Below are 15,986 nucleotides of genomic sequence, written 5' to 3'. Positions count from 1 at the left end.
GTAGATCTAGCTATTCACGAGCTGGTCTTCTGAAGGGACATTGCTTTCTTCTCTTAAAACAGAAAGATGGTTGTCCCCTTTCCTGTCGCAGGAGCAGGTTTACACCGCACTTAGGATCCTTGGAGCATCACGGAGAGCTCTCAAGAGAAGAGCTAAAGGATGTTGATTGAAAATATTTTTTATAGTGAGCTGGTTTTACTTGTATGTTCACAAAAAGAGATGCATGGATTGACGTTCAGGACATTTGAATTCTAGTCTCAACTTTGAGATAATTTTCTTGGAGATTAAGAGGACAATGTTAGTTTTTTGTTATTCCAATATTTCATATGTTTAGTTGGAGCTCTACCACATGTTTCCTTCCCTAGCTGGAAAGGGTATGATGAGGGTGAGGGAATCATCTAGAAGGAGCGTTTATTATTTCAAATGACAAACCTGTGAGGAATGGCAACAGTGACAGGATTGCAAAACAGTAGCTCCCTAGACATAATTGGTCACATTTCTTAGTCTTGTCAGCTCCTTGTGTGGTTTCTCTGTGTGCAGGCAGGGCTACTGGACTTGGGGGAGAATGTGAGGCGAATCCTCCAGAACGTTAGAGTGGTTAGCATCAGACCATCCTCCATCCAAACACCACCTCAAAGGCAGAACCAAGTGCAGGAGAAGTTTGGGGAAGAGTTTATTCTGGAACTGTGTCAGAGAGATGAGACTGTAATTCTGTGGCCGCTAGTGCTTGATCTTATTTTGGTGTTCTCAGGCTTATTTATTTATTTGAAACTTTGCATTTCAGGGTCTGCTAAAGCAGAAGTCATGAAATAGCCATAAAACATCCTTGATACTAGCAAATGACAGAGGCTGTCTTCATGTTTCAGTTGTGTAGTCTTCAACAGTATTGGAACAAAACTCATTCCTGTCACAAAACGATTTGTAATATTTAACCTCAAACCAGTAAAGTCACAGCCTTTATCAGTATGTTGACTCTAGACAGCATGGAATTTTAACGTGCTAGTGAATTTTTTCTCTTGCGTTATGATTACTATTATTATTTATTATTAATTTTTGTTTTTACTCATACAGACTAGCACTGATTTGGTACAGCCGGTAGGTAAATATCCAGAAAATTCTGGATTTTTTGTATTTAATATGCATTATATACATGGTATATTATCTAAAATGAGCTTTTCTTCTCATGGCATTGCTAGTCTCAAATTTAACCTTAAGCCATTTAATTTAAATACTCTCTAGTTTTAACTGGCGGTGCCCTACTGAAGAGCTGTGTGTTTCTCATCAAGTCTTACCGTGATCTGTTTCATCTTATGTTTCTTTTTTTCCTTTGCTCTTCTGCATACTCTAAAGACTGACTCTTCAAAAAGTCTTTCCCTGTGTAACCTGATCATGGAGGAAACTCCAGACAGTGGGTTGACTGAAGAAATTCAAAGATCTCAAATTGATCTAGGTGCATTTATTTGGGGCCCTGATGCTAGTACAGACAGTGTCAGCCAGGAAATTACCCAAGGTGGGTCTCAGGAAGACTCTGCGTGTCTCTCTGAAGCAGAGCAAGGCACGGGATTGTTCACCGGATTGCTTCCTTCTGCTGACTGGCACACCGAACAGGGTGATCATGTCTTGGGGCCAGCCCCTCCATGTGAAAATGAACAGTTGTCCCCAAAGCCCAGGCCTGAGGCTGAATTTGCTGTTGCTGCTTGTATGGAGATGGAGCAGCCGTATGACTTGCCTGAGTCACAGATGCCAGCCATGGAAACTGGTGACCTGGTCACAGAAAGTCAAGAGGATGTTAAAAAGTCAGAAGACGATGAAGAAGAGAAACAGAAGACAGAAGATTCTCTGTGGGCAGGTGTGGAGACATGTGAAAAGGTAGACACTGGAGCTATTGATATCAAGGCACTAGAAGGAATAGAGGAATTTGGAGAGAAAGCTTGTGAAAGTACAGGAAACAGGGTAGTACATCTTCTTAAGATGGCAGGGAAGAGCAACCAGGAGACCTCAGAAATCAATGAAGAGGAAAGTAGGAAAGGTCTAAGAGCTAGGTGTAAGGAAAATAGCAATGGAAAGTATTTTGAGAAAGCTGACATATTAGAAAAAGTCATGGAAGGAGTAGATATGGCAGAGGAATTTAGTGACAGAGACCAAGGGCTAGATGAGGGGATTCAAGTAGTAATAAATAATTGTGAAATTACAGAGGGCTCTGGAGCTGAAACTGCCAATCACACAGGTCTTTTGAATCTGCCTTTCCAGACTGACTCTGTATCTAATATTGAAGATGTCAGCCCTGAGGAATGGGTTTTTGCTAGAAAAGACATAAAGAAAAATTTGCTAGAGCCTCCTAACCATGATCTAATATATCACTCAGCCTCAGCACAGGGCGGTGCAGATGCTGAAGAGATTCAGTGTGAGCCTGTGTTACGTGATCCTGGAGGTGACAAGGATGAAAATCAGGCTGTTGTTTTATCAGTAACACATGAAGTGGCAGCCCAGTCTAGGACCGATCTTAATTGTTTTCTGGGAACTAATGCAAACAGAAGAGATTGGTGTTTATGTAAGGTAGAAGATTCATTAATAGAAGGCTCTGAAAGTACAGTGACTGGGAACTGTAGTCATACCATTAACTTGCCAAGAATTGCAAAAACAGACTTTAGGGGAACAGATCCAGGTCAAGTCTGGCAGCCAAACTTGGAATTAGCAGTGAATAACATGGATCTATTGGAATTCTCTGGTAAACCAGATGGCCAAGCAAGTGGATTTGCCAGTTGGCTTGAGTCTACTAACCACTGGCCTACCAGAGATACGGGAGGCTTAGATAATTGCTGGGAACATTTAGATATAGTTGAGAGCAAGAAAGGGCTGGAGGTGGACTTACTAGCAGATGCATGTGGGGAACGAGCCATTGCTAGCTGCTGGGAACAGAGCCGAGAGACAGCTAGACCGTTGGTCCTGGGAACCTCCCAGAATGCTAGCACCGAGAGTTCCGCTAGTCCCCAAGACCATGACATCAACAACTCAGATTTATCTGAAGATGAAATTGCTAACCAGAGATATGGATTCTTATACCAAGAAATAGAGGCTGATAAAGAAGAGGTACTTACCCCGATATGTAGTATAGACTAGCCCAAGACTTCTGTAGGTTCTGTTTTTCCTAATGTTTCCCACCTGCCTCCTTATTCATAACTGTCTTCTCTCAGGCCTACCTCATCTCCTTGACAGCTTGTCTTGTACCTCTTGAAATCTGTTCAAACCAAACACAAATAGGTTGACAAAAAAACTCCGCAAAAAGCAGACTGATTGTGTTGGGAACTAACAGAGTCTTATTTTACCATCCCGTTTACTGTGTTTTTTGTTTCTACTCTCATCTTGCTATTCAAACACTAAAAAAGATGTAGAGCAGAACTAATTTACTGTTCCTAAAGTGATTCCATTCCAATACGAACACATAAAATGTCTCTACCCAGGCCCACTGGATCTATAGAATCTCATAATAGCTGTTCATCAAAATGATATATTAGAGAAATACTGGAAATACTTCTGGATTCTGTCAATAGACTGAAAAAAGAGTTACTTAACCCTTTGTGATTCTTCTCTAAAATCATCTTCTCATAATTGAGAAAGTGGATTTTGGTTAGCACTGAGCTGTGCACCAGCAATCATTGTAAAAATAATCTTTCTTTTTTTTTGTCAGCCTATTTAAAATAATACAGTGCTGCTTTTTGCATTTCCTAAACACTTTCATGCACAGCAAGCTTTGTATTATTTTAAAATTTGTGGCAGTCTTTACTTTCCAACTTGTCTAATGGATATTTAGCGATTCTACAAAAATGATGAAAAAATAACATTCTCTGGTTTCCATTTCTGTTTAGGCTTCTGCTGGTTCATTTAATGGATTCACCCAGGTAAGAAATGGATTTTCTGGCAAAATCCATCTTTTGAGAATGATGCAAAGTTTTAAAATATGGACCTCTGTGTTACTGGTATAGCCTAATGATTAAGTGTGTCTGCACAGAGCTTTACCCCACTCCTTACTAATTCAATAATGGAAACAGTAATAGTATCACCATTGTAGGGTTGTTGTGAAGATTACATGAGATCTGCATGCAGAGCACTTAGCCCAGCAGCCTAGCACATTCTAAGTGCTCCGTGGCTGTAGTTAGCTATTGATATTATTAGCTATACCATGGGATTTTTCTGAGGCCTCTACTAGAAGTTAGAAGTTGTCTTGATTTGAGAGATCCACTAGATTCAGCTGTTGGAAAAGAAGAGAGAGGATTGTTTTGAACTAATGAGATGGGTCTTTGGAAAATAGAAGAGGTTTTTAGGAGCCTCCTTCTAGAGATTCGTATGGGAGCCACGCTACACAGAACCTTCCCTCTTCAGTGGTTCTCCAGAAAGGAGCCACTGGGAGATCAGAAACGAGCTGTTTGCTCTGTCCAATAAGACAGTGTTTTCCTTGGGAGTCTGTGAAAGAGGAACCAGACGATGGACTGTCCAATTCGCTGTACATGTCCAACAGATGAACAGTTGTAGCTCATGTAGAAGGCAAGCCCATGGCTATCGAGCTCAAAGAATAAGTTCTGAAAACCTCTTCAAGGGAGGTTTCAACCAGAGGCTTATTTGTGATGAATGGTTTGTCTCAGAATGTTAGACATGAACAATTTCAAATTTTAACATTTAGAATTTCTCTATTTAAAAATTTGATTGCTTTCCCCCATCTTACCAATAAAAAGATAAAACCCACTCACACACCCACACCCACGTACAGATACACACAAACACAGAGATTATAATGCATCTCTTCCATCTGCGTAAAACTCTTTTGAAAGGTCATGTCATAAGAATTGTTATTCATTTCTCGTTCTTTTAAGTTTGTATTTTTATCAGTTATAAATGCACGTAATTGAAAGAGTAACAAAATTTTATGAGTTTTTTATTTTAAAATTTGGGACCATCATACACCCCCTCCATTTGCTGTTTCTTAGAGGTAAACACTTTCTCTCCTGTAACAAATTCACTAGCTTCCCCCCCATATGTGTACATGACTTTCTTATAAGCTCCTTCTTGATTTCTGAAGCATTATGTATTGACTCATGGCTCTGGACGGTGAGGACTTAGAGCACTTCAGCCTCCTGCCCTTCCTCTGGAGTAGTTCCATCATAGCCATCTGGCCAATCTATGGTAATATTATAACGATGACATAAATGCTCTTAGTGCTCAAGCCATGAAGTTTACATTTCCTTTTATGCCAACTTTTTGTTTTCCTTGGAGGAAATTATTCTAGGGTCTTACTTGTTTGCTTGTTGGTTGGTTTGCTTCGTTTTCTAGGTACTGATAAGTTCAACTAGTTCAACCCCATACTCTGTGGTTACATAAATCTCTTCTTATTTTGTTGAAAATATTGAATATTAATCAGCCTCATTTTCTTGACAAACTTGCCTGTCTGTCCTTCTGGACTGCCCCAGTCTGAACTGCGGACTCCGTGGCGGCCACTTGCTGCACAGCTGTCACCACAGGCTCCCCGTTACATCTGTCCTGGGGATCGCCTTCTCCTCTCTCTTCTGTCCATCCACTCTTTTCTCGACACTGATCTTCTTTGTTTGTGGTTTAATCCCTCATTTGCGTAGAGCACATCTTCCAGTAGCCTCCTGAGAAAAGTGTGCAGGAAAGTATGTATTTGTAACCTTCTACATGTGAAAATACCTTTATTCCCATATACATAATGGATGGTTAGTTTGGATATTATATTAGAAGCTGAAAATCATTTTCGCTTAGAATTTTGAAACCATTGCTTCACTCCATTCTACCTCCTAGTGTTCCCACTGAGAAACTGTCATTTTTATTCATGATACGTTGTAAGAAATCCTCTCTTTCCACTCTGATCTACCTTATACACCTAATCCCACCCTCCTTTTTGTCTCTTTCTCTCTGGAAGTTTGTAGAATCTTCTTTTTACCCTACTGTTGCTGAAATTTTACAATTATGTGCTTTGGTCTGAGTCTATTTTCAGACATTTTACCAGGCCCTTTAAATTTAAAAATATATATCTTTCAGTTTGGGGAAATTTTTTTTCACTGATGATTTTTCTCTATTTCCTGTGTTCTCTGACTCTGTAATACTTCTCTTTTTCATATCTTGGCTTCTTGAGCTAGTCTTCTAATTGTTTTTTTTTCTTTGCTATTTCCTTCTCTCTGTCATCTTTCTCTGCTTTCCAACACTTCCAATAGATTCTTCACTTCTCTATTTTTTAAGGTTCTAGGAGGTCTTCTTGTTTACTGAATATTTGTTTTTTAATAGTATCCTCTTCTTATGTCATGAATACAACATCTTCCATTATGTTTCCCAGGGTGTTAATAATAGTAATCATTTTTGAAGATTTTTTCCTCCTGTAAAGTCTTTGTTTCTTCTTCTTGCTCTCTATTTTTTTTTTACTGTTTGTGTTCTCACTTTCATATTTGAGACTCTTCTCAAATGTCTGGTGACCTTGGCTGTCTAATCATATTTAAGAATAGGACACTAAAAAGCCGAAAGGAAACTTGTACAGGTAGGTAGAGCTCACTGACCGTGGGTATTGTTGCAGGATTTTCTGGCCCATCTTTCCTGTTGGGGAGCCCATGATGTCAGATTCTTTAGGCATTTTCTTTCTTGAGCTGGTCCAATTTTCCTGGGAAGATTCTTCTGGTCTCCTGTCTGGGAGGTACAAGCCTGGCTGCCAGTGTAATGGGAGGTGAATGGAGAAGAAGTTGGGGGTCAAGTGGGTGAGGGGCCCATGTTCTTGATATTTATTATGTAAATGTTCACTTAGTCCTGCTACTTTCCTAATATGCCGGTGTGTCCCCTAGTCCAGGGACCCTCTGTTTTGGCCTCTGTGGAAAAAATCTCAAGTCTTGTGCAAGAGTGGAAGGGATATTGCTTAGATTTCCAATAGATGAGAGTTATCTTGTGGTCTAATTACTTTTTAATAGACTTTCATGCAGTTCCCTGCCTTTAGCACCACCTTCCTTCCTTCCATTTCCTGTGGTCCTCGTGTTTCTAATTCTTGATCATTTGGGAGTTCTGAGTAATAAATTGGGTTGATTTTTGGCGTTTCTTATATCACCTCAAGGTACGGAGTTTTTGGACCCATCAAGTTACTTACTGTTCATTTGTCTGCTTTTCAGTTTCAAAATTTTATTGCTGTTGTCTTTCTTCTCATTCTTTTTGCTCTTACAAATTTATGTTTTAAAAAAATTTCCTTATTGTTGTTTGGTTTGGATTCTGGAGGTAACAGAAGTAATTGCACATGTTCAGTCCACCATCTTTAGCCTAAAGTCATTTGCTCTTTATTTCTGTTGGGGAGCTTCTGATATCAAATTTTTAAGCACTTTTTTTTTCCTTTAAACTGATCAGATTTTCTAGGAAAGACTCTTCTGATCTGTCTGGAGGGTATAAGCCTGACTACCAGTGTAGTGAGAGATGAATATTCTCTTAGAGACCTCTGTTCCCTTTGACTTCCTCCAGCTTGATTGTTTAGGTCAATGAATATATTGTATACAATTTTTAAGTTATGACTCATACTTAACCCAAAAAAGTCACACTTAAGTGATATAATAAGATTGGATTTCCAATGTTTAAAAAGTTTAAATGTGTAGCTTAGAGCTACTAAATTCTAATTCAGTGTAGATTTCCAGAAGAGAAGCTGCAGAGCGAAGATGCCCCTGAAGACACTGCCCTTTATTTAATGTCTCTCACATGCCATCATATTCTGCTAGCTCAGATTTTTATTTAGAAAAACTACTGTTTAAAAATTACATTTGCATTATTTTTGGTTTTCTGCTTTAAAATAAAAGGAGACTTTTAAAAACTTTATAATGTATTCATTGAAGTTATAAATTTCCTTTACACAGTGTTTTATTAGAGTCCTACAAATTCTGACATGTAGTGTTTTCATTGTAGATTAAATCTATTTTGTTAAATATTTGTTTTCCCGCTATACAATTGGTGGGAGCTAATTTAAAAGTTATCTTTGTTGTTGCTTTTTTATCAAATTAGCTGGATTCCTAATAATTTTTAATCTTTATTTTCTCTCCAATTTTCAGCCCCAGGACACTTCATTATTCACGATGCAGACAGACCAGAGTATGATCTGTAACTTGGTAAGTTGATTTTGGTTTGTGTTTTTGGGAAGTTGTTAGTTACTGATGAATGTTCTGAGGTTGATCATCCTAGGCTATCTAGAGCTTGGATATCCAGAATGTGGTTTCTGCAGCCCCTTGTTTTCTAGAAAATAGGAAGGAAAGGTTCTGAAAAATCTCAGTGTGACTTTGAACGTGGTTGCTTATATTTATAAAGGCACAGTGATCCCAGCAAAAACCAACGTCTCCTAATTATGGGCTTCAGTGGGACACAGTAAATCCATCAGGACATGGATATTTCCACGTGCCTGTGGTTTAAGTTACAGGACTGAAAATGAAATTGCCTCAAGAATTCATGCTTTGAAATAGGTCCTTGCTTTTTCTTGAACCTGAAGCTACCTCATTTCTCATCTCATCCCTTCATTTTGTGAGTTGTAGAAAGAACTAAGGCATAGTAGAGGTGTGATTCCTGCTTTGCTGCCAAATGAGATGAGAAATAAGCTTCGCCAGGGAGTGGCTAGGCAGCAGAGTTCCTCTTGGTGTTAAAGGAGATTGTTGCAAGATCGGTGGCGGTTATCATGGGAAAGCTTTCTAGCCGCAGCTTACTCTTAAAGGTGAATGAAGAGACCTTGAGTTATGTCATTTGTGAACTTGTTCGTGATACATCCATAGGATTTGGGCTCTTTGAAGGTTAGTGCACAAGGGTTATTTGTAGCTCACTGGTTTTCCATGGGGATGGTGTATAATTATGCTAGCTCCTGGCTTTCACATTGGAAGCTTGGAATTGCACTTGAGTAGAACAAATTTTTCTTTTTAGATGATTTCACTTCTAAGTAAGGAATTCTGTTCTGGGAAGTTTGTCTTAAAGGTTAACATGATATTTTTCAAAGGCAGGTGTATCTCTAACACCTTGTCCATAGATTGTCATGCTTTTGACTTTTGGGTAACCGGGTGAAAAGAAGAGTCTGCGTGGCCTGCAAATAAGAATTCAAATGTTTAAAATACAAATTATATTGGTGTTAATAATGGAGCCAGGGAGACTCATGGTTCATATTCATTGGTGATTCTTGGGCTGGGTGATTGAGTAAGGGTTATACTGATGTGGGAGGATGAGAGTTTTAATTGTCAATTGTGAATGGGTTAAGAAAAATGGAGAAATACTGGTCTAAAAGGAGAGTCAATGGATCATAATTAAACTCACACCTATTACTTTGATACAAAAGTCCAGGCGTAGAATCAGTGGCTTTAAATTTCTCTGAACATCTTTCCAGCCCCCATAGCTGGTTTTAGGAGCTTCCATTGCCTGCCTTCCCCTTCTCTCGATATGTATTCTTTGAAGCAGACATCTTGAATCTTCTTTACTTTGGGGAACTTAACTTTGTCATGCCCAGCATTGCAGATGCTGCCAGCTGTGGCTCTGCCCTGTGAGGAGCTAGGAAGTCACAGTGAATCTGTATCTCCGACTGAGTTGTGTTTATACAAAGGCTTCCCAGGGGCAGGACAATTTCCCAACATTTGGTTCATTTACTGTTCTGAGCGAGGTGGATGTTGAAGTTGTTGTCAGCTGCACGTCTTCCCAGGCTGCATCTTACAGCCCATGGCATATTCCTTGAGTCAAAGTTCAAACTCTTTCAAATCTGCAAGCTTTGCCCAAGGGCTCAGAGTTGGCTGCACAGTCCTTTCCCGTTCTCACTAAATTAGCTCTCCCAGGATTGGAGAGGCAAGACTATCAGGCAAATGCTATATTGGAGTGTGACTAGACTCTTAAGCCTGCTGTCCTGACCCATCTCCTCTTGCTCTGCATTGACCCACCTTCCATCTTATCACAGAGGATGCTGGAAAATGTGCACCAAGGCTACACTCCTCTTTTTGTTCTAAAGGAAAAATTCCATGTATTTGTCTCAGAGTTAGACCATTATGGCATCCTGCTGCCGTCAGTAAATAAAGAATATTTATCTCCCCCGAATGTATAATGATCGCTATTCCAGCAAACAATAAGGATTCATTACCAGAGCTCCAAAACAGGTGTGGCAAGGTAGCATCTTGTAGAAAAAAAGTGTGTCAAGGGAGGCATCTTGTAGAAAAAAAGTGGTTGAAGCAAGACACAATTCCAACAGGGACTATTTTAGATCTTTCCACGAGAGATTGTCACAATTTCCCTTTATTTTTTCTTTCTATCTTGACAAAGGATTTACGATTTTACATTATCTTAGAAGGAATGGAAAAGTGACTTCTATTTCCAAATTTGAGTAGCTAATTTTGTGTACAATCGTGCTTTCATGTTTCATCCTTACTCATCATTCGGTGAATTATATTTATCGCCTGGAATTTTAGTTAAGTTGCATTGCTATATTGTAATATTTGGTGTGATATTATAATATTGGGGAAAATGTTGTGACTTGTGGGGACATAACCAATCCTACGTCCTCTTCATACACTGTGTCTGTTGCATTGTCTGATTTCAGCAAGCAAATGCAGTTCAACTCATTTATGAAATCACTCCACTTATTCTTCCCTCCTGTAAAACTTCAGAATTTCTTCAGTCTTCCCAGAAACCCAGACTCTGATGCAAATATTTTTTTCATTTTAAGCTATCTTTACATTTGGTGTTTTTAAAAAAATATACAATGATATATTTATTTGACTCATATTTTGAAACTTCTCTTGGCTCCTCATCTGACTTCAGACTTCCTCCTTCCATAGTGTAGACGTAGCTCACAGGGGGACAGCCATCTGCATATGGATTTCTTGGTGCTTTGTAAATTACCCTTCCTATTCTTCCTTGTGTAGGTCATTTGATAACATGTTCTCGTAGCAAATCACCTTGACTTCCAAAATGGTAAGATCATACCCTGAGAGCTTACAATATCTCTTTGCTGCTATGAAAACTGATTCCATTACAAAGATAATTCTTTTTGAACAATAAAAGTGAAATCTTTTCTCATAAAGGATTCCTGAGAGTATATTAGAGTGAATTTTATCTCCGCCTTTCTTAACAATTGTGTCAGATCACCTTTTAAAGCTTATAAAAGCCCATAAAAATATCCAATCTCTGCATACTTATCTACCAGTGTCCTTTCATTTTATTATGCCCCTTGAAGAGAAGGGCGGTGTGATCGTGGCATGAATCTCAATGGCGGATTTGGTGGGGGCACAAGACAATTATTTTTTGTATTTATCCAACACTAGGCTATTCATTATTCATTTTCCATATCTCAGCATAACTTTTCCATTACTTCTCTATGGAACTTGTCATGTGCACCAACTTAGGTGGATGTAAGAACTGGAGGTGGCTGTTGATTGGTGAGAGTCTGGCAGAAGTTATTGGTTTCTCCAATCAAAGTGTTGATTGGAGACTTCTTACTCCTGTAGGAAAACGCCTTTAAACTTTTTTACAGTTTAAATGTTCTGATGGAAAAGGATCTTAACATGCCCTCTAATGCCCATCCATTTGCTGAAATAATCACTCTAAATACATATGCTTATTTATATTAATCAAAATTGATAAAGAAGGATCATTTTCAGTAACTGTGGTAACATGCATTTGGTGTGGTGTGTTTAATGGCCTGTTATTTACTATTGCCAATTTTAAAACTAAACATTTAAGAGATCCCAGAAGCCTGATTCTGCCTATAATTGGAATCAAGATGATGTCTATGCATATGGGTCACAGTGGGATGAAAAAGTCCACACAATTGGAAGAGTTTAATTGGTGCCCCGGAGAATACTGCCCTGTGCTTCCTTAAAGAATTAGTTTATTATACGAAATAAAGTGACTGTGAAGGATTTTGTTGGAGGGAAAAGGGGAAAGGATTCAACAGGAATGTTCAAGGCAGCTAAGTGTCTATGATTGTGGTGGCTATTTGCCAGGGAGCTGGGTATGCTCCTCCCAGCCTGGCAGTGACACACTAGCTTTATAATGACCTAACTGTGCAAATAAATGCATTTCGATCTGAATATTGGGATGACACCTCAATTTTTTGGTGTAATGCATGTCAACAGAGCTGGGAGGTCCCTGGGCAGTGTGTCCTGTGAGCTCTTCCTCACTCTTCCAACTGGCAAGGGTGGGAGCTCCTAGGATCTCTTCTCTCTCTGCTAAGTGGCAGAAAGTACCATTTTAGGATCTCTTAATAGATATCATGAGAAAGTGAGTAACTTGTAAGTAAGTAAACTGAGTAGCCAAAATGCTAGTCGTTGTCTCACTTCAAAGGAAATGACAGATCATGGTAAAAAGAAGCTTAATAGGAGTCCATTCCTAGACCTTTCAGTTCTGTAAAGACCTGTGACATCAAATGTGGGGCTTTTTTCCAGCACAGATTTAATGAAGCTAACTGCCTGTAGGATGATGATGAAAATCTTAACTGTCCATTATTCTGTAATGTTGTCTATTCACGTGTTGAATCTTTTTCCTCTAACCCTCCAAACAAACAATCAAAGGCTGAATCTGAGCAGGCTCCACCCACAGAGCCGAAAGCAGAAGAGCCCCCTGCCGCGGCAACACCTGCTGTTGGGCTGGAAGCTGGACTGGACACCCGGGCTGAGGAGCCAGTGGAGGGGGCTGTGGTGAGCGCCACCTCCCTCCCACCCTCCACCTGCCTCCCTTGCTGCAGCCATGCTCATCTCATGACCCCATTTCTCGCTTCTCATCCATGCTTCACCTGGACGAAATCACCTCCATGTCCATCATGGCTCCCCAGGTTCAAATAACCTTTGTTCCTTTGACAGAGAAACTCCCTTCACTTTTATTTTTTAAAAAGGAAGATATCCAGAGACCGGCTCTTGTGATCTAGAGAAAATTATCATGCAGTCACAGGCTTGGTTCTCAGAAAAGGATGCCTTGATTCTTTCTGATATCTCCCATTCATGGTAGATGGGTTGTAGAAATCACAAATAATCAGAACTATTAACGTTGTACTCTACCTGTGACAGCTGGAGATATGCCTGCATTAGAGACCAACCTTCAGGTGACAAACAGCGGGATACTAACTTCATTGGTTATGTCTACATATTGATTTCTTACAATATTAGTTTTGTAAGTTGATTAAGGCCCAATAAGGGATTGAAATCCCATATCACAAATCCATGAATCTATAAGGATTCCTATGTGTACAACCATTTGCTCAAAATTGAGTCTGGTGCTGGCTCTTATAATAGGAGACCTTGAGGATGTATTTTGTACAAGGATGGAGACCCATCTCCCTGCCTGGAAACCTCCTCTTACCCTGCTCCATGCAGCCATGTACCACACCCCGTCACAAGCTGGGATGAGCTCTGTGTGCACCATGTTGAATTGGATAGTGCAACACTCATGACAGCGTAGAATAATAATACAAGGAAAATTTAATTCACAACACCCGTGGAGAGTAAAAAAGGTTATGAAGTGCAGTTAAAGTATTTCCCAAAAATTTCAGTCAGGGTACCATTTACCACAACCTTTAGAATCTATACAAAGAGGAAAAGCAATCTCCCTATTCCCCAAAATAACATTGTCTAGATTAGATAACAAGAAATAAAAGTTATATCTCTTGCTGCTGGTGCCCTAGGTTGTTTACCAGGAAAAGGATAGGTCATCTATCAAATCTATAGTTTATTAACAGAGTAGAAAAATAAATAACAGGGCAAGATGGTGATGGGAAATACGAATTGAGAATAACTCAAGAAAAATGATCATATTTTCCACTCACAGATATAGAGTTGGACCAAGTCCTGTAGGGAAAACAAGAAATGTGTCCCACTAGATTGATTGAGTCCTTCCCAGAAGTGCTGCTTGCACAGACTTTAGCCTGGGGAGTGCTGAGGCTCTGTGGTCCGGTCTCCCAGGGTTTTCTTCCTAACTGTCACCCCTAGATTCACTGGTGATCTCAGTAACTCAGTGCAGATAGAGCATTTTCATTTGGTGTCAGATCGTGATCTGTCAACCCAACTTGGCTTTAAGATTATTGAAGTAACAGAATAAGGGAAAGGTACAATTGAATTTTTGGCTACTGTTATAATTTAGAAGATAATTGATTTTAAAAAAGAATATAGATGATGCCAGGGAAGTAAAAAGATATTTGATTAGGTTCAGATATTGATTTAGAAAGTGCTTCAATTCTGGAAAGTTCTCATCAAATTTCTGTTTTGAATAGCAGCACAGACTTCATCTTCACCAGTGCTTTCAAACTACATTGATTCCATGCCCCAGACTCCTCAGTGTAAGGGTTAATGCCATCATGCCCTTGGTTTTGAGCATAGGCATCTGATGTCATACAATAGATTGGAGATGTGAAATAGACAAGCTGGCATGTTAAATACAGGTTCCGTGGTTCTCCATGACCCCTTCTTTGAGGGTCATGACCACACAGCTCTCACACCCATCCTTTTTTTAACAAACTTATATAAGTAGGTTTTTGGTATTTTAGAATCTAAGTTCATTGCTTTTCCAGTAAAAATATTTGCAGCTACCATTTATCAAGTACCAACTTGGTCATACTTACTATGTGTAAAGATTTATAAGAGATTTGTCATCTTTTTAGCAAGTGATATTAAAAAGATTTAACAAAACGATATAGTATAAGCATCAACCATCACTAAAACCAGCTTCCCTTATGTCGGGTAAGGAGATGTTTGGGAGAGTTCTTCCTTCTGAAAATCCTTGTCTCCTAAAGCTTATAAACTTTAGAGGTTAAAAAATTTAGATTCCTTGTGAAATACAAGGCAGTTTGGAGAGTCTTATGAAGGATTCGGGCACCTACCGGCTGAGACGCAGAGGTGATGTAAGAACAGTTGGTACAGAGCTCCCCGTGTGAGCCACCGTCTCCAAGAAGAAGAAGTTCAAGTGGTTCATTTCTCCATCCTTGTATGGACTGAAAAATAATAGTAATAGCGTTAACCACCACAGGGCAGCTTACAGCAGTTCAATTTGCCTAATGCTCATCAAAAGTGGCTACCTTCCATATTTTTAAAATTAACACACTTGGATAAAATCATTTCTTCCCCACATTCTCCCTTCTATTAGGAAAATAAGATCACATAGAATATATTTTTGTTCTCTAACTTAGATGTATAGGTCCTTTCTTCTAGTCGTAATAATCTAACATAATATTAGTGTTATTTTTTCTAAAGAAAGGTCTCTTCTGTTGCTAGATGTGTGGCATTTAGTTGTAAAGACATAAAAATCCACATTGTATCCTGAGCATTAATTAACAGCGTGGTTATGGCTGTCATCAGTCAGGATTGGGTTGACATGACTTTTTGAGGTCATCCTTTTCACTGCTGAAATGTCACCACATGGTTATTATTTCGAGTCTTGACAGAATGCATTTCATATGAGGCGAAGTTTTTGGTGGTTTGTTAAAAAAAAACAAAACAAAGAGACAAATGTAATTTCAAAAACAGGAAATTTTAGCAGTGTTTCACAAAGAAACCTGGGGCTTTCAAGAAAAGTTTAATTATTACATTTTTGTTTGTTGTTTTATTCCCCACGTAGCTAATATTGTCTTTGGTTTTTCCCTACAACACCCAATTTTACCAGTATATCTGCAGGATGCATTTTAAAATCCAACACTTGCTACCTCTTCTCCAGATGTTTCCCTGTTACAGAAGTAATAAAAATTTTCTTTAGGAAAAAAAATGATCAATATTTGTTTCAGATATGTATCAGAGAATTAGGTTAAAAAGCCCATAAAGATGATTTTTACTCACATTTTCCCATTTTCTTGCAAAGAGTCCCCTTCTAATTTTCTCTAAATTTCTGTCAGCTCCTGTATTTTGTTCAAATAATGTGAACTGGGCCAATACCCTTTTTTTTTTTGCCTTTTATTTTTAAAGAAATAATGTTCTGTAATTAAATTTATTAGCACTGTTTCCAAAACATATAAGTGGGGAAATGACCAA

General features: G+C 38.9%; 1 protein-coding gene across 1 annotated transcript in view; it reads left to right on the top strand.

Annotated features, from left to right (window-relative positions):
- The window catches only part of AMPH (amphiphysin), a 226,590-nt gene that overhangs the window by 186,361 nt on the left and 24,243 nt on the right, over positions 1–15,986 (top strand). The window contains exons 14-16 of the mRNA XM_046670061.1: positions 1,072–1,095; positions 3,867–3,899; positions 8,076–8,132. Coding sequence (XP_046526017.1) covers positions 1,072–1,095; positions 3,867–3,899; positions 8,076–8,132 — 114 coding nt within the window. The remainder of the gene's footprint in view (positions 1–1,071; positions 1,096–3,866; positions 3,900–8,075; positions 8,133–15,986) is intronic.

The sequence above is a fragment of the Equus quagga genome, chromosome 8 (assembly GCF_021613505.1).
Source record: "Equus quagga isolate Etosha38 chromosome 8, UCLA_HA_Equagga_1.0, whole genome shotgun sequence".
Taxonomy (NCBI): Eukaryota; Metazoa; Chordata; class Mammalia; order Perissodactyla; family Equidae; genus Equus; species Equus quagga.
Note: the sequence above shows the minus strand (reverse complement) of the source record. Positions and strands in the feature narration are given on the sequence as shown.